Source organism: Physeter macrocephalus, chromosome 8 (genome assembly GCF_002837175.3).
Source record: "Physeter macrocephalus isolate SW-GA chromosome 8, ASM283717v5, whole genome shotgun sequence".
NCBI classification, from domain to species: Eukaryota; Metazoa; Chordata; class Mammalia; order Artiodactyla; family Physeteridae; genus Physeter; species Physeter macrocephalus.
In genome coordinates, this window is record NC_041221.1 from 94256151 (window position 1) to 94276494 (window position 20344).

Below are 20344 nucleotides of genomic sequence, written 5' to 3' on the forward strand. Positions count from 1 at the left end.
GGCATGGAATATTCTTTTTGGGGATAGGGAAAAGTTGGGTTTTGTTTTGTTTTTTTTTGCGGTACGCGGGCGTCTCACTGCTGTGGCCTCTCCCGTTGCGGAGCACAGGCTCCGGATGCGCAGGCTCAGCAGCCATGGCTCACGGGCCCAGTCGCTCCGCGGCATGTGGGATCTTCCCGGACCGGGGCACGAACCCGTGTCCCCTGCATTGGCAGGCGGACTTCCTGGACCAGATATTGAACCCGTGTCCCCTGCATTGGCAGGCGGACTCCCAACCACTGCGCCACCAGGGGAGCCCGAGGAAAAAGTTTTCAAAACAAAAAGAAAAGCTCAGTCTACCCAAGGTCAGTTTTATATCAATAAAGTATTACTTTTTGATATGCAATTACAGGCCCCATTGGAGTCTGGGAGTGGAAGCATGTTCATACTTACGCACAAGGGATGACGCAATGGCTGTCAAATTTACTTCTGGGAAGAATTTTATTTGTAGTTTTAAAACACTTTTTATCAATTGGAGATGCTTTTGGTGCATGCTCTATAGTATTGATTGCAAGGTTTTGAAGATTTGCCAATGTCTTCATTGTCCCTAACATATTTTTCCCCTCAGGGTAATCATCACCTGATGACCCTATTGCCCGATGCTTATGTGATCACTTCCAATAGGAGATTCTACTCTCTTTCATTCTGGTATGATTGGTTTCGTAATAAATTAACCAGAAGCATTCCGTCTACCACCAATGCGTGGCCTCTTTTTTCGCCTCCTGCTTGCCTAAAGTTTCCCACTGTAAGCTAAAGATCAGACATTGTGTCTTTCGTTAAAATTAGAAAGTAAGTCTCAGAAGTTGGTGGAGAAGATTGTTGAGGCTGCTAAGAATAAACCCATGGCTGAGGTTTCCAAATGTAAGCTGAGATTGCCACCAAGAGTAGATACCTGACCAACTGAGCCAGTGGACTTGAAAGTCAGGATTTCCAGGACTATTTTGGTCCAAAGACAGATGACTTTGTGAAAGTAGACTGTGAACCCAAGATCAGCAGATAAAGAAATAGCACCTTGTAAAAGCAAAGAGACATATCTAATTGTAGTTATTTGCTTTAGAATATTGTTGCTATTATTTTTAATGGTTTATTTTATGATAAGCACTAATAAAGCCCCATAGACCTTTTCACTTTCTCTCTAATCCAAAATTTAGAAGACTAATTTAGTGCTAATTAGAATGAAGGCTCTCCCTTAAAATAATCTTAATTAATGGGCCATACATAACCTTATATAGGTTTGACTATATTAAACAGTTTACCAATTAGGAATGGGTTTACATTTTTGGTACAACTGTGCCAATTGACCTTTCAAAATTTATGGAAAGGGTAATTTTGTATACTTTATATGATCTAAGTTCAGAGACTGTGTAACTAAATTCCTGAGAATATTTCTCCCTTTAGGCACAATGCACTGAAACCCATGAACACGTAAAATTTCCTTTATCCTTCCACCAAGAAGGAGCATATCCTTTAAGAAATCTAAATATGGAAAACTATGAAAGCAAGCTAATTAACCTCAAGTGAATTTAAGGACGATGTCTCTAATAAATAGAACTCAGAGATGCACTTTTAAAATGAGTTAAGCTTAAAATCATCCTTTATTAACAGAGGCTGAATTATATTATACTTATTTTAAATCAAATGCATCTATAAATAATCAAATCATATTTAAAAAGAAAACCCACCATTGCCAAAGTCGATGCAGATTCTGAAGAAAATAGGATACATACTGATTGGCCTTGTCTATCAACTCCTGAGAACAGTGTCAGGTATTACACACAGTGCCTTTCCTGGGCCTTTTTACTTTTCATGGCAAATGTATTTTTTTTGGTAAAGGTTAAATAAAAATTGGTCCCTTTTCCAACCTAAATATAATTAAGCAAAGCAAATCTGTAACCATAATAGCAGAAGAGATAGCATGTTTAAAAGTGAACCTAGGGCTTCCCTGGTGGCGCAGTGGTTGAGAGTCCGCCTGCCGATGCAGAGAACGAGGGTTCGTGCCCCGGTCCGGGAAGATCCCACATGCCGCGGAGCGGCTGGGCCCGTGAGCCATGGCCGCTGAGCCTGCGCGTCCAGAGCCTGTGCTCCGCAACGGGAGAGGCCACAACAGTGAGAGGCCCGCGTACCGCAAAAAAAAAAAAAAAAAAAAAAGTGAACCTAACTTTGTTATGTATGATATGACTGCATTTCATATGTGGAAACATCATCTTCAGAGTTTCTTCAGAAAATTTGTATAGTACTTGCTCTGTCTTAAGGAGTTCCAGATTTACATTTGGTAAAGGATGGCACCTCTTTGGAGAAGAGCCACCAGACCCTTTGCTTCTGCCTCAAAATAAATGAAGTGTGAAGACTAGTATAAAAAGCTTTCTAGGAAAAATGTGTAGTCTTGGAGTCATTTACAAAATCTCAAGATAGAAGTTCATTCTCAAGATTTAGTAATTGTATGGCTCTAGTTATATTAACATGAAGCAAGGAAATCTTTGTGTGTCAATGAGTGATTTTTTTTTTCATCTATGAAAACAGGACAGGAAAAACACAACAGAACGTATATGTTCTGTAGAAGCATATAATATAATATAAGTATATATGATATATAGTAGATATATATAATGTACATATATATACATTATATATAATGTATATATACATTACAAGTCCTAACCCCCGGTACCTGTCAATGTAACCTTATTTAGAAATAGTCTTTTTGCAGCTAAAATTAACTTAAGAATCTTGAGATGAGATCATACTGGATTTAAGGCAGTCCCTAAATCCAATGACTACTGTCCTAATGAGAGAAAGAAGAAGGAGGTTTGAGGCTTGGAGACACAGAGTGGGAAGATGGAAGCAAAGATTGGAGTGATGCTGCCGCAAGCCAAGGAATGCCTGGAGTCACCAGAAGCTGGAAGAGGCGAGGAAGAATTCTTCCCAAGAGCTTTTGGAAGGAGTGCTGCCTACCACAACTTAACTTTTCTGACTCTTGGACTCCAGAACTGAGATAATACATTTCTGTTGTTTTAAGCCTCCAGGTCTGTGGTAATATGTTAAGGCAACCCTAGGAAATTAATACATCCTCCACGATACAAATTTCAAGGAATTAAGTTGTAGGGAATTGCTATCACCAGACATATCTACACGGATTGCTCTTTTTTTTCTAACAATACAAATAATCTTGTCAAGACATGAATTTCAAAACGTGACAGATGATAATATAGTCCTGAAAAGCCCAACTCAATTAAAATAAAAATGGCAGTTTAAAAGAGAACTACATATGACAGTTGTCAAAAGGCTGCTAGATAAAACAAGGAACTCAGTTAAATTGGAACTTCAGATAAACAACAAATAATTTTTTGGTAAAGGAGTACTCCAAATAGCACATGAGAGGTATGTATGTATTTATATTATTTATTTTTTATTGAATGAATTTGACATGTAACATTGTGTAAGTTTAAGGTGTACAGCATGTTACTTTGATGTATTGATATACTGTAATATGTTTGCCAATGTAGTGATATTTACCACATTACATAATTATAGTAAAATATTATTATCTATATTCATTATACTGGGGATTAGATTCATGAGATGTATTTATATTAAAAGATAATGGGTTATCTGAAATTCAAATTTAACTAGGCATTGTGCATTTTTTATTTGCTAAATCTGGAACCCTACAATTACAGCAGAAAGACTGCACAGCTCACTCAAAGTCACACAGCTAATAAAATGTTGAGATTGGCTTTGAAATTATGTGGTCAGACTCCTTAGAAAGTCATGTACTTTCTAGTCCATCAGGCTGCTTAAAGCAGGTATAATAAAACTTAGAAAAAGGCAGTAGCATTCCAAAAAGCTACCTGGTTGTTCTGTAAAACAGGTTATAAAAGTGGAAGAATGACGGCCAGTTTTGCCTGTTGAGCCCACCTCAGTGCCTATTATATATAAAGATTCTGAGGATGCAAAGTTGAAACAACCTTCTGGAGATGGTGGGGATGGTGGAAATGAGTTTTCCCTTCCATTATTTTGTGCAAGGGTGAGATGGGACATGGAAGGCATAGGCATTTTGGTTTTGCTGGGCAGTAGGTGAGGGTATCAATGTAATAAATGAGAAGAGAGTGTAATTTCTGCTAATTCTAATAGTTATACAAATATTTTTGCTTACATGCACCTTTTTCCAAAGTCCACATGGATCCTAGTCATCAGCAGCCTTAAAATCTCAATAGGTTTTTGAACCCCCCTCACCCAATGAATCTCAGATGCTACTGGACATTCTCCAAACCATCTCTCCCATTTTCCTTTCCTTCTCCAGTTCCACAACCATAATCCCCATTCAGGCCCTCAAAATTATATATCTATATATCTATATCTATATCTGTAGATATATAAAATTCACAAAACTGAAGGGACCCAATGTCAGGCCCTCAAAATTATATATCTATATATCTATATCTGTAGATATATAAAATTCACAAATCTGAAGGGACCCAATGCTATCTATCCAATCATATGCTTAACACCATCTGTTATTTACAGGTGGGTCTATGATAAATTTTAATCAACCCCAAACTTAACTCAGGTTGTTTCCTTTGATTATATATCTCCTCTCATATCTACCCACTAAAAACTTCATAAATGCCAGGCAAGTGAGTCAGATAGGGAAGTTGGATTAGAGTTTGCATTTTAAACACTTTGGGATATTCTTCACTTCTACAAAGTGATATTTTCTCTCCCATTTTTCTTAAGAACAAGGCCCTCTCATTTTATCTTTAAAAAATTCCTATTTTGGGCAGAGGCATCTGGAGAGAATAAATTGCTACTACAGGAAAGACAGTGGTGCATACACAATGCCATCCAGACTCACAATTGTGGAGACACGGAACGGTGGAACAAGATTGTGCATGCACTGCCCAGAGGATAGATGCTACTTAGCTCAGATAACTGGCATCATATGTTGCCAGAGTTTGCCTGATGTTTTCTCATGATGACATTGACTTTATGCATTGTTGACAAGAATGTCACACAGGATGTCCCTTTCTCAGCGCATCATATCAGCAGGGTCATTACATCTGTTTCATTACTGCTGATGTTAACTTTGCACTTTCTTAAAAGGACGTCTTCCAAGTTTCTCTACTGTACAGTTACTTTTTTTCCCCTTTGTAATTTATATGTATCTTGTGGGGAAATACTTTGAAATGATGCAAATATCCTGTTTCTCATCATAATTTTGTACATATAGTTTTAGCCTCAATTGATGACTTTTGCCTTAATAATTATTATGGTGGTGTTTGTTAAAAGGTGATTTCTATTTTCCTGTCTACATTTGTTCATTAGAATTCTACCATAAGGAAAAGCTTTACCTTATCTCTCACCTATTTATTTAATTATGTATTTACCAGTGTGAAATCATAGATATTTATATTATTCTATGGGTTGTAATCCATTATTACCACTATTTATTTTGTTGCTGAAATCATCCCAGTTTTGATCATTAGGAGCTCCTTTAAGTTGGCTCCTATTTCATTTTGACATTCTGACATCAATTTTTCAGTACTTCCTTATTTTCTGGCACTGCAAAAATGTTCCAGGCTCATCTTGTGCTGTCCCTGCCCCAGACCTGCAATCAACCATTTCTCCAGGAGCCCTGCTTACTTTTATTGGAGAAATTGTATTTAGAAACCAAGATCTGGGCCAAAAGTATGTGGATTTCTACTTTGTCATTACACCTTTGTGATGGCTTCTAGGTCCTCTCAGCAGAGAGATCACACGCACATCTCTATCCATCTTAATTGCTATCTATCTGTATATATATTAGAAACCATCAGTTCATACTGATACCTTTCTAACACCACAAGGTGCATTCTAGCTTTCCCCCATTCCATGTCTTTGGCCTCTTTCTCCAGCAGTAAGAAATCTGACTCTTCTTATCTACAATATACTTACTTAGCTGCTCATTCCTAGCATATGCAGTAAGTAGTTTCAGAACTGAAAATCATTCTCTGAAGTACATTATTTATATATTGTTCTTTTTGTCTTGAGTTTTATAGTGTATAACCCAAATATGGTTTTACTTAATCACTTAGATTAGTTGTTTTATTCCCATTCCCCTGAGGTGTGGTTATAGATATCAACAGGATGCAGGAACCTACCTTTCTATCTATCTATCCATCCATCCATTCACTCATTCATTTCTTTCTGTAATATTGCCATGGTTAAAGAGTTAGAACCATACAAGAAAGTTTACTTGTATAGTGACAAGTATATTGTTGACATTCTTGTCAATAATGCATATAGGACTTCCTCCTTACCCCTTTTACCCCATTCCTATCCCACATTCTGGACACGTGTTCTTACTGATATTGTGTTATGTTATCAATCTCATTCATTTCTGGATTTTACTTCTGATATTTCTTTTTGGAGAAATGAACAGATAATGCATAATCCCTTATACTCCCTTCTTTCTTACCTAAAACATCTCATAATGTTGATACCCTTTGCACTTTGCTTTTTCACTTAATAATATATCCTGTAACACTTTCCATAACAATTCCTAAAGATTTTCCTTATTTATTTTACAGTTGCACATTATTTCATCATGTGGTTGTACCACGGCTTATTTAACCACTTCTTCTATTTATGGGCATTTTATAATTACAAAAAATTCTGCAATAAATAATTGTGTGCATATGTATTTAATATTGTTGGGAGGACGTATCTAGGACTAAAATTTTGATCTCCTGATGCCTGGTTCAATTCTGTTTTAGACCAAATGTTGTAATGTAATGTAATTAAGATTTCTCTGAAGACTAAAAAATGTTTTATAAATACAGTGAAATAATATTATGTTAATAGCATTATTTTTGTCCTACAAGCTAATTGTAACTTCTTTTGAGACCAGCAGTTCAGTTCCATAAACATTTGTCCTCAGCTACTAAACCCGATGGTTAATTTTGAAAACTCTCCTGTGTTTAAATTCTAACATTTCTAATCATACCTTCATTCATTAAGAATATTCTGATATTTACCAGTTTGTACTTAAACATTAAATCTATTATTTGTATCATCTCTAATCTTAAAAAACCCACTGTTATGTTACTCATTTTCTCCAGTTTATTTTTGTAGAGACAGGAGATAAAAATGACAAATTATGGTCTTATTTGGTTCCTTTCACTGCCTAAGTATGGATGTCAAAAAAAGTGGGAGGAGAAGAACAAGATCCTGTGATGCCAGGAGCACTCTGCAGGTTGTCTGACAATGAGTTAGAAGCTCAGGGGCTCTCCTCCTTCTTAGTGGGAGGAATTACACCCAAATTCAGCTTCCTTTAGGAATGTAGTCCCTCAGATCTCCACATCCCGAAGCGGTGTTATTTCGAAACGTGCAAAAGATGATGCTATACGGTCTGGTTAGGGTCTATCTTTTGTCCTGCCCCTAACCAGGGTTCAAGGAATAATTAACGTACCCCAGGTAAGTTCATCAGGAGATTGCCTTGTAATACGGAATCCAGGAACTAAAGACTATTTGCCTTGTCTTTTCCTTCGTCCTGGACTACAGAGACCTGTTTAATCCACCATGAGATTATTGCCAGGTCAAGCCTCAGAAAATCACTTGCTGGGCATCTCCAAAGTTTTGGTGAGATGTTAGTCCAAGACTCTGAAGTTTCAGGGGATTTAATGGAGCAAATCTATGCAGCAAAAAGAATTTCAGGTGTGTGAAAAGGTGAATTCTGATATGGCTTCAAAAATGTGCTTCATCTACTTAACTGATTATGTCACTAATTATATATAATGTAGAGTCTAATTTGTCAGCAGTTTGGTAGGGACCTTGCTGTCTGGGTTGGAACAATTCAGAGTTTTCGAACTTGCATCATAACCTCTTCCTCTACAGTCACAGGAGTCAGACGATATTTCGAGCCACATCATTGAACCGAAACTTCTAAAACTGATATTATAGTTGATTTTTTTTTAACTTAAGCAACCACAAGGAAAACAAAGTTTGTCAAAAACACAGAGAATAAGCTTCCAGGTGACATTTTTCTTATGTTCTTACCTCCTCGATCTCGGGCAGCTAAACTCTGACCCCTTCTTAATGTAATGTCCAATTGGTACATTCCGGGATCAGCCAAGGGGACATCTGCATTACTGGTTCCAGCAGTATTTATTTTCTGAAAACCAAGAAATATATTTAAAAAATATTAAATTTATTATCTCTATTTTATTTCCTCCAATGGGGGCCCATGTGTAGCTAAATGCAAACTCCAAGAATTAGTCAATATAATAAATCATCTTATGAATTCACACAGCATCATAATCACCCAGTACTCTGAAGGTTTTGAAATTCATGAAATTCTTTAGACTCAAAATAAAGACACAGTAGTTATAGGAATTCATGTTTTAACTCAGATTAGAATAACACATAAAATATGAAAAACATTTCCCATGGAAAGTCCCACATAATTGTACTAAGAAAGACTAACAAAGAAATAGTGTTTGAAGTAAAAACACAATCAGTGATGAATGGAGAATAAAGGTATGGGTAACTGAGTTGAAAAGTAAAATGATTTATTCAGGTGACTTTGTTGATTCATTTATCCATGCAAAAGGGCTCATACTGATGGATTACACATGCCTATTCTAGCCCCAACATAAAATATGATGCAATTATACAGAAATAAATTCAACCAGCATTTTGACAGTACTTGCAAGAAATAAATTCTCAGTAGGGTTAAATTCCTAATGCTGCTTTCTATGGACTAAAGGTGCACAAGCTATTTCTAGAACTACAAATCTTTGCAAGCCTACCTCTATAGAATATCTTTAGCGACAATATACTAGGCATTGAGTTCTAAATGCACTAGCAAGAGGAATAACTATTATGAAAACAACATAAGAGAAACATAGAGCAAAAATTTTACAGGTCATATTTTATACTTTCTGCCACGTTGAATACAGCAGGAAAACTTACTTTTCTTCATATGTTTGAGGTGATTTTAAATCCTTATATATTTTTTCCAATTCAAAAAGAAATATACTTTTGTTTTGGAATAATATGCATGGATAAGGTCAAACAGTAGATACCATTCCAGCTCTTTAATTCTATAGTTTACATGAAATACAGCTAGAAAGCAGTTTTTTTTGGTTAATGTTTCAAGACCAAGATGAGGAGATTTCCTATGGGAGCAATTATCATTTAAAATAAAAAGCAGCACAACTTTGACTGATAACCTAAACTTATCACTTCTCTGGTAGCAATGAAAAAGAATTCACTTTTTTGCATGATATCCCTGTTTCTATGAATGCTGGCACCCTTCCCCCAGCCACTCAGGCTACAAATCTACAAGCATTTCCCTCCTCCCACATCCAAATAGTTGCCAAATCCCATCCACTTCATTTCCACATTATATCTCCTGGTTGTCTTTTTCTTTTAATTCCTTTTTTTCTTTCTTTTCTTTTAATTCCTTTAACCAAGAATTTGGCTCAGGCCTTCAAACAACAGAGGAGTAAAAGGTAAAATGATTTTCACTTTCCTCAAACATCCAATTGCCTCACCTCCTTGGGGTTACCAATTTTGACAATTTAGGGTATATATCCTTCTACATTTTGAACGTCTTATACAAATACACATACATACAGGTTAATTTTTCTGTGGTTGAGTTTCCAGTTTTTGAGCAAAGTATTACATTTTGCTTATTATTTCACAATTTACTTAACTTAAGAAAAATATCATGGGCACTTTTCTAAACAATACACATAGATCTATTTTTTTTTTTGAGGTACATGATTTTCCACAGTGTTGGGACTGCCATAATTTCTTCAATTATTTTCCTAATGATGAACATATGAGTTGGCTTCAGTATTTGCCACTGCAAGAACTTGTGCTTTTATTTCTCTTATAGGATGAATTTTTCCAAAAAGTTTTAAGTAGTTCACACTCCTATTGAAAGTGCGCAAGTGTCTATTTTCCCATATCCTAGTCAGCACAGGATGTTACTAATTTTCAAGTTTCATGGGCAAAAACATTATCTTTCTTCAAAACACATTTCCGGCACTATGGTAAGGTGTCTTGAAACTAGCATAAATGGTAAGAGAGTGATAGCTCTTCACTGGACCACACAGATGATTCCCACTTGGAAAGAGGAAGCCAACCAATGTCTTCTGAATGCCTTTTCAAAGAACAGTTTGTATTTGGGTTTAACTAATAAGCAAGATTTAAATTAAAATCCAGCAAACATTTGTTAAGCTCCTAGTATGTTCTAAACCTTTCTTGAGGCTCTATTATATATATATATATATATATATATATATATATATATATATATATATATATATATATACACACACTGTTTCAAAATAAACAAATCCTTAACAAATATTAAATGTAGATTTATTACTTTCTAAAAAATGGAATAAAATCTATAGGAAAGTAGAAATTTTCTGCTGACCCTGCATCCTCTTCTAGTGTTTTGACAGGTACCTTAAAGGCAGAAAAGTTTGAATGCTCAGATACCTTTATTTTTTTGTAGCTTTCACTGCTCTATTCAGTGCTTCTTGAAGTTTAGAGCGAATAATTTACAGAGCATCTGGTTTAACATTTTAAAATGTATACTCTACATGAGCAAATTAAGGAATTTCCAAAGGTAATTTTAATTATACCAGATTTTCCACTTTTGCTGTTTGAGAATTCAACACCTAGTTATGAGATGACTTCACTGGACTTACAGTTATTGGCTTTTTAAAGCCTGAATAATATTCCATTTTGTGTATATGTATGTGTGTGTATGTGTGTGTGTGTGTGTGTGTGTGTGTGTGTGTGTATTTATAGATCACATTTTCTTTATCCATTCCTCTATGACAGGCATTTAGGTTATTTCCATATCTTGGCTATTGTGAATAATGCTGTAATAAATGTGGGAGTGCAGATATCTCTCCAAGAAACTGATTTCATTTCTTTTGGATGTACAGCACCTTCCCCATCTTGTTCTCTATGTATTCCTATCCAGCCTTCAAGGACCATTTCATTAGCACTTTATATATTTCTTGTCCATTATCACATTATATCTCAAAATGCCATATTTGCCAGTTTAGATTGTAAACTTTTAACAACAGGGAATAGGGTGTTAAAGCATCCAATTGAACACAAAATGTGATGGAGACTATGAGGATAGAAAATGTCTTTACGGGCATGTGTGTCTAGCTGAGTAGACACACACATGGGGATCTATAACAAAGTTGGCTACTCCATGGGCACTTTTTTCTCTCTCCTCTCCTGTGCCCGTGTATGGCATCTAATCTGTTTGGCACCTTCTATCAAAAAAAACCTTCTCAATACAGTGCTTTAGGCCGACATTAACAATTGATCAAAATTGCACTTAAAATGAAACCCTATCCACTCAAGAGCTATCCTTAAAGACAGACTGTGATATAATGGAGTTATTAAGTCATTCATGAAAGAAGACCAATTATTGTGGGAAAAGAATCTGAGTGGCTTCACAGAGATGACAATAGAACAGTCTGAAAACAGGAGTAGGACTTTTTGACAAGTAAAGATTTGGAAGAAGGGAGGATGAGAAAATCAACACAAGCTCAACGGTGAGTAGTCACAAGAGAGTGTGTCATTGGATTGTGTGAGAAATAAGGTGGAAAGGAAGACTGATATTCAGTCATGCCAGCCTGAGAAGAGTTTCAACCTGTGGGCAACAGGAAACCATCACGGGCTCTTGAAGAGAGAAGCAGTATAGCCAGGACTCATTTAACAAACATTTATCGCCTACCTTTCATGTTTCCTGTTCTGGACTAAGTGATTAGATTTCAGAAAGGAGGAAACTCGGCCTTTTATCTCTGTAGGATGGATGAGAGTAGAGAAATCCTGTGGATACAGGAATTATTTAAAAGGTTTTACGACAGTCCAGTTTAAGTCACAAGGGCCTGATCTGGTCAGCGGAAATGGAAATAAAAGATGAATTTGAGACATTGAGGAGAGTCAATCAACTGAATTGTCAACTGACAAGATGTAGGGGATATGGGAAAGGGATGGATGAGTCACACAGAAGTTTGAGCTGAGCTCCTGGGAGACTGATTGGTAATGTCAGCAGCAGAGAGCAGAAAAGAGAGGAGGAGCAAATTCCAGGCCACCCCTGTATCAACCTCCAAGGATACCCCCAACTCTAGCAAAAAAGGAAGTCAAGAACTTAAACAGATCTAGAGATACATCTCCCCTCAGGCTCAGTGAAATGGTTCCAAGAAGAAAACTGGATTATGGAGGGATACTAGAAATATAATTTTTATGGGTATAAAGTATCTTTTTCAAATGTTTATTAAGTTCTTAAATGTAAGGACGTATTAGGAAAGATGTGACTGAAGTACCAGGCACTCACACAGCTCTAAAACAAACTTTGTCATTTAAAATATTTTTTATGTTTTCTCAGATTTAACATTTATTTAGTGACTATTATAGGAAATTCAAATACTCTTCCCCTTGCTAAACTGCCATGTCCCACATTTACATGGGTGCTGCTATTTATTTAACCACTTTATTGAGGTATGATTGATATGTAAAAAGCTGTACGTACATAATTTATACAACTCCATGAGTTTGGGAATAAGTATACACCTGTGAAACCATCACCAGCATCAAGGCCACAAATGCATCCAACCCCTTCCAAAGTTTCTTCCCACGCCCTTTATATTATTATCATTTGTGTGTGTGTGTGTGTGTGTGTGCGCGCGCATGCACATGCATGTGGTGAGAATACTTAACATGAGATCTACCCTCTTAGAAAATTTTAAGTATGCAATACAGTATTGTTAGCTATAGGCACTATGCTATATAGTGGATCTCAGAACTTATTCATCCTGCGTAACTGAAATTTTGTACAGTTTGACCATTACCTTCCCATTTTCTCCTCTCCTCACAGCCCCTGGAAACCACCATTCTACTCCCTGCTTCTATGAGTTTTACTATTTTAGATTCTATATGTAAGTGAAATCATACAGCATTTGTCTTTCTGTGACTGGCTTATTTCACTTGGCATAATGGTCTCCAGGTCCATTCATGTTGTTGCAAATGGCAGATTTTCCTTCTCTCTTAAGGTTGAATAATATTCCATTGTATGTATATACCAAATCTTCTTTATCCATTCATCCGCCAATGGACATTTAGGTTGTTTTCATATCTTGGATATTGTGAATAATACTGCAAAAAACATGGGAGTGTAGGTATCTCTTTGAGATCCTGATTTAAATTCCTTTGTATAAGTACCTAGGAGTGGGATTGTCGAATCACATAGAACCATAAAAGACCCTGAATAGCCAAAGCAATCTTAAGAAAAACAGAGCTGGAGGCATCACACTTTCCGATTTCAAACTATACTACAAAGCTATAGTGATTGAAGCAGTATGATACTGGCATAAAAAGAGACAAATAGATCAATGGAACAGAATAAAAAGCCCAGAAATAAACCCACAGATATACAGTCAACTAATCTTCTATAAGGGCATCAAGAATATAAAGTAGGGAAAGGACAGCATCTTTAATAAATGGTATTGGTAAATATGTATATTCACATACAGAAGAATGAAATTAAACCCTATTTTACATCATATACAGAAATCAACTCAAAATGGATTAAGGATTTAAATGCAAGACCTGAAGTTGTAAATCTTCAAGAAGAAAACATAGGAAAAATGCTCCTTGACAGTGGTCTTGGTAATAAATTTTTGGATATGACACCAAAAGCACAGGCAATAAAAGCAGGAATAGACAAGTGGGACTACATCAAATTAAAAAGATTCTGCCTAGCAAAGGAAACAATCAACAAAATGAAAAAATAACCTATGGAATGAAAGAAAATATTTGTAAACCATGTACCTGGTAAGGGGTTAATACGTAAAATATAAGGAACTCATACAATTAAATAGCAAAAAAACTGATTAAAAAATAGGCAAAGGATCTGAATAGACATTTCTCCAAAGAAGAAATATGAATGGTCAATAGGAACATGAAAAGGTGTTCAACATCACTAATCATCACGGAACTGAAAACCAAAACCATGCCTGTTAGAATGGCCACTATGAAAAAAATAAATAACAAATGCTGGTGAGGACAGAGAGACGAGGGAATCCCTGTATACTTTTGGTGGGAATGTAAAAGAAAGAAGCTCAAATTTTTAAATTCGGAGTTCTAGGCACAGTTAGAGGTTTAGGGAGGTTTCTATGACAATGCTCAATTAAGTTTTGGGACTGCTGAAGCCAAAAAGCAGATGCAATATTTGAAACTGAAAATTATAAGTGAAATTTTCAACCTTATTAGGTCACTTGTAGGAAAGTCAGAACAAGACTGTGGAAGAGAGGGACCATGAGAATGTGAAAGGAAGCATTCAGAAGGATTAGAGTGGCCGGAGCACCCACATCTTCTATTCCAATAAGCCACCATTTTTACAGAAACCCTTCTTCTGATGTTCCTGGCTTGCTTGAACTAGAACATTTACCATGCACGTGATGTCAAATTTCCTCACACCAAACCCTTCTGTCCCTCATTTTATATAGCCTAGTGGTCCTCAACCTTGAGGTCTTTGGCTAGGCACCCAGGAACTTTGGGGATGGGACCCAGGTATTAGTATTTTTTTTCTAACAAATCCTCAGATGATTTCAATATGCACACTAGCTTGACCTATGTGCCAATTACAAAAGCACATCTTTGAGAAAGTTTATACACAAAGAATTTCCAGACTTTAAAAATTTATATCGTGGGCTTCCCTGGTGGCGCAGTGGTTGAGAGTCCGCCTGCCGATGCAGGCGATACGGGTTCGTGCCCCGGTCCGGGAAGATCCCACATGCCGCAGAGCGGCTAGTCCCGTAAGCCATGGCCGCTGAGCCTGCGCGTCCGGAGCCTGTGCTCCGCAACGGGAGAGGCCACAACAGTGAGAGGCCCGCATACCGCAAAAAAAAAAAAAAAAAAAAAAAAAATTTATATCATGAAACACCTGGGGAATATCTATGGGAATTAATATGATGGTCCCTGTGACTTTGAGTTCTGCTGATTAGGAGGCTTTTTTACCTAACTGAAGAAAGCTTCCACCAGAAGATATAACGGTGCTGATGAATTCAAGGTTGGCCTGGCCTCCTTAAGATTTTCATTACAGGAAAAAAGGGGTTACTGGGTTACCTGGGGTGATTGACCCTTATTATCAATAGGAAGTAGCTATTGTAGCAGTGTACAGAAAAGGAGAACTAAGTCTGCATTCGAGGAGGTTTCCTTGGGTGTTCCTAGTATTGCCGTGCCTAGTGAATGGTAGACTGGTTAAGTTGTTTCACATGCTTAGGCCACGCTCAGTGCAGCTCTAAGTCTATCAACAAAATCCACTTCATGAAAGTGGAAAACTTCATGAAACCTTTGACATTTTTTTTTTTTTTTTTTTTTTTGTGGTATGCGGGCCTTCCTCTGTTGTGGCCTCTCCCGTTGCGGAGCACAGGCTCCGGATGCGCAGGCTCAGCGGCCATGGCCCATGGGCCCAGCCGTTCCGCGGCACGTGGGATCCTCCCAGACCGGGGCGCAAACCCGGTTCCCCTGCATCGGCAGGCGGACGCGCAACCACTGCGCCACCAGGGAGGCCCTGACATTTTTAACTTTTAAAATTTAACAACCTCGTTAGGGATATCAAGAGGTATCCTTAAGGATTTCTACTTAGTTGTTATCACTTTCTACTGTGGAAAAAGGGACTTCAAAATGGAGTCGGTATTGCTAAGAGAGCTATTTAAAATGGAGCCTTGAGACCATCAAGGAAGCAGGGTTGTGCACGTCCTCACTGTGTAGAACCATAAACTTTTGAACTGGGCCAAACCACAAATATTCTAAGGACACTGCAAGAAAACCTGCAACTTGTCACAGTACCAGACTTCTACCTTTCTCTAGTGATAGCCTTTAGCAACCAAATATGTATACATAAGAATAGCTTCAGTTTGCCAGCAACCAATCATAATTCTTTTGAAACAACTTTTGCAACCTTTGCAATTTTTGCAAACCTAAAGTTTGCCTTTATAAAACCCTGCCTTTTCTCTCCTCCTTGGACCACATTTTTGACTCCTACTCAAATCTGTGTCTCCCAAATTACAATTCTAAGACCCCGAATAAAGCCTTTATTTCTTTGCAGCTCTGCTGTGATGAATTTTGTTCAATGCTACTTAGTCATCTCTCCTAGTTTCTATGACATTAGAAATATCTGCACAGTAAAACTGCTATCAAGTGGAAATAAAAGGTTTTTAAAACTCAATTTTCAAAAAACAGAACTCAAAAGTCACTGGGATATTCAAAGTTCAATGAAGCTCAAGGATTCACTTGTCAAGGGAACATTATAATTAGTTAGAGGTCAAATGAGTAAATGACTTCAAAAACTGAAACCACACAAAATGAGGAAAATCTATGGTGACCAATGGGCATCCCTCACTAAATATGCTGGTCATAGTGCCTGTCTAATCCACAGCCCCATCTGAAAGGACAGCTTATGCTTGAGTCTATGTAAACTTAACTTCCTTGCCCCTTGTCCACAGCTGATTATTCCAGAGTTGGGTACCTGAACTAGAGGCAGATGATGAATAGGCTGCTCAGTGATAAGTTGTTAGTCAGCAAAACTGTTATTAGGCAAAGGTTGTTTGGACCAAGTTCAGAGAGAAGAAGAAGTTGAAAGTGCCTGCTAAAGCCAAAGGGTAATAACAGACAGACTGGAGAGGCCATAATGGCCCACAGATAACCCCAAATCGGAAAACAGCTGCTATAATTATAATTAAGTATGGGGGTGTATATATATATATATATATATATATATATAGTAGAGGGTAGCGTAAAACTTTGTAGTAGGGCACATAGACAGATCAACTGACCAAAGCAGAGTATGATAAACAGCTGGGCAGGAGAGTAAAGATCCGTGAACTCCCACACTCCCACTGCTGAAGGCCCGGAGCAGCTGGGAACAGAGGGCAGGCTGCTCTGGGGTCTCTGTGCTCTTGGAGCTCTATCTGACCCCCCATCACCTTCTCACCTCCTTTGGTGAAAGACAGTTGAAGTGAGTCCTTGGCTCTGACAACAGAATAGAGTGACAAAAAAGAGCAACACGAATGAGCAAAAGAAGCACAGCAAGAAAGCAGCCAGGTGACACCGGATGTCCATGAACTGCCCGAGAACAGTGCTACTGGAGAAAGTGAGCTGCTGAGAAAGGATGCAGACAGACAGAAATTGTCCCATGCCTTCAACTTCTTCCTCCCCAGTAATGTGCAGTGATCATGGATGTTCACACACAGATGCCCCTGCAGTGCAGGGGACCCAGACAGAGGTCCAACTGCAGGCCATCGCTCCTCAGTTACTAAGCGAGGGAAACTTTGTGTTTTTATGACTATTTTCAACAAGAACTGGAGGAAAGGCTTAGGTTAAGGTAATCATATAATTTATCATTCCAACTGGGATACTTTAGAGACTGAAACATAGTGCTATTGACAGTTATACGGTGTAAAGAGGCATAAACAAAACTGTCCCAGGTAAACTGCTATACGTGGTTATATGTTAGTGTTATACATGTACTTAATATGTTAGCGTTCAGGCAACCAGAAAGATAAACTAAGCAGAAAAGGCTGATCCTCTGGTCATATCAAAGCTTTACTACAGTTTGTTTTTGAACTGAACTGCAACCCTGGGTTTAATGCTGGGACTTTGATTTTGCAATAGCCCAAACCAAACAAAATGGATCTATAAATTCTCAGGGCCTACTAAATGGCAATGTTTAACTGCTGCTGAAAAAAGTATGAAATTCAGTACTCCCCAAATATCTTTTCTGGGATTCCCACAACACTGATTACTCACCCTGGGCTTGTCCGCTAAACTGCTTCTCTACAGCATCACTTCATTATCACTGAGAGCCTTCCCACCTACACATACAGTATATAAAATAACCTGAGCCAAAGGAAAGCAAATAAAAAATTCTCTTTTCCCAACCCTTTTGTACATGGACCACGCCTTTTTGTAATTAGACGCTATAACCAAGCCTTGTGTTACAAGAAGCAAATTCTGATGATGAAAGGGCAGGCTTGATACCAATTATTTAATTTCAGCCAAAAATACTTATCCCCTCTGCACCTTTCTCTTCTCATTTTTAAAATGTGATAAAATACCTTACAAAGGACTGTTTTGATTATGAGATGAAATATGTAAAAATGCTTTGTAAATGTAAGAAATTATTTAAATATAAGTAGTTATTTGGGGCCGGGTGATGAGAAGAGCTATTATAAAATAGAGGAAAGATTATAGGAGTCAAAACACAAAGACCTGTATACAAGACCTAGTTATATTATTAAGTTGCTCTGAGCTCTATGAGCCTAATTTTCTTCTTAAAAAAAAAAAAAGACACTTGTGAAAATTAAAAGAAATCATGTAATTTAAAGTGCTTTGTAAAGAGTCCAGTGATTTACAAATGCAAAGTAGCTTCTTCCTGATTTTTTCAAATAATAATATATATTATGTATGTATTACTACTGCTAGTGTTTATTAATGGTTAATTAGAGATTAGAAAGTAGATCATGCTTGGGTTGACTCTTCCATTTTCAGTACTATTATATTACTTAGTGATTATTATCTTTACCATTTCACCAGAATAATATTTGTGAGACCTGAGAGCATGACAGATTTTATTTGTATTAAGTCTTCTAACCTTTTGTCTTTTGGTGAGTTCCCCAGCATGCTTTCTTCCCCCAAAGAAAACCAAACTGCATTAAAAAGTGCAGAACTACCTGCAAAAAACCCAACCTCGAGAAGAAAAGACTTGTCAGAAAAAGGTGTAAAATACTAACTTGTTTATTGATGTTATCCTCCTTGCCATGAATACTTCTACCAATAAATGTTTAAACAGATCAAGCTAGTTCTATTATTTCCAAAATTGGGGCATAGGCAGAGGAAAACATTTCCTTTTAGAGGATTTGAATTTTTGAGATTCTAACAATCTCAGAGAGAGAATCTTGTGTAACAGATGTTAGATTGATGCTAAACATTTGGGATATTGCTGAAAAATACTTCTAGTGTTTTTAAGCATTCACACAGATCCAAAGCCTCACCAGCTTTTGTGATGAACAAAGAAACCTCTTATTAGACTTAAATGCATATATCTACTTTTTCTGGAATAATTCTATAATTTTTACTTTTTTCTATGAATACAAGTACTTGTTATTTGGGTTTCTTTTTCACAACTCTATTATTTATTTCAAAGGAAAGCCAGGAAAAACCAAAGAATCAAAGTAAGATTTTAGTGTTTCTATCAGATATCAAGTTTGTGTGAATGTCCTATCATTCCTTCCAGTAAAATTATACAGGTGTCTTTAAAAAGAACATGAAACAGCCATAGATAACATGACCTCTACTACTATTATTCTAACACTTGGTTTTCTTGGGAGGAAACCATGGTGATAGCAGTTTTTCTGAAAAAGAAATTAGCAAATTTTAGTAATTAATCTCCACCCCCCCACACAGTACCCCAAACACCCAAAGTTCACCTCATCTTCATTCAGCATTTCACTCATTCACTCACTCAATTACTATTTTTCAGTCCTCTACTGGATGCCCAGCACAGAATCAATGTTATGGAGAACAAAGAAAGATGTTTGAACACATTCTTTTCCTTCAAAGACTATCATGGAGACAGTTTTGCATGTAAAGTTTAAACGCCAACATAGAAAAACAGGACAAGAGGTGTTTCATGGCAGTAAATGAGAAGTTCTCTCTTTCTCCAACCTGCTGCTTCTCCTCTTTACTCTGGATGTGGGTTTGAGGCATCATTATGGAATGCCCATCCACCTAAGCTAGAAACTTAGTGCCAACTATACCTGGACCCAAGCGTGCAATGGTGAAGTTCTATCAATTATATTTTGAACATGTTTCTTTGGTCAGCTTTTTCTACCACTCCAGTCTACACCATAATTATCTTCTGCATATCAACTGCCATAACCTCCTGCCTGCTCTCAGGCTCTGACCTCTTCTGAGTCACTTAAAATGGAGGACCATTTTAAATCACATGGACAAATGCTTAGGAAAAAACAGTGAGGTGAAAAGTATAATGCAAAACTGCATACAGGAGAAGCAGGCAAGACGGCGGAAGAGTAAGACGCGGAGATCACCTTCCTCCTCACAGATACATCAGAAATACAGCTACACGTGGAACTTCTGCTATAGAACACCCACCGAACGCTGGCAGAAGACCTCAGACCTCACAAAAGGCAAGAAACTCCCCACGTACCTGGGTAGGGCAAAAGAAAAAAGAATAAACAGAGACAAAGAATAGGGACGGGAC

General features: G+C 37.3%; 1 protein-coding gene across 12 annotated transcripts in view; it reads right to left on the reverse strand.

Moving 5' to 3' along the window:
• The window catches only part of MCTP1 (multiple C2 and transmembrane domain containing 1), a 594606-nt gene that overhangs the window by 306169 nt on the left and 268093 nt on the right, over positions 1 to 20344 (reverse strand). For all 12 annotated transcript variants that reach the window (XM_055086668.1, XM_055086667.1, XM_055086666.1 and 9 more), the window contains one exon: positions 8074 to 8188. In XM_055086668.1, coding sequence (XP_054942643.1) covers positions 8074 to 8188 — 115 coding nt within the window. The remainder of the gene's footprint in view (positions 1 to 8073; positions 8189 to 20344) is intronic.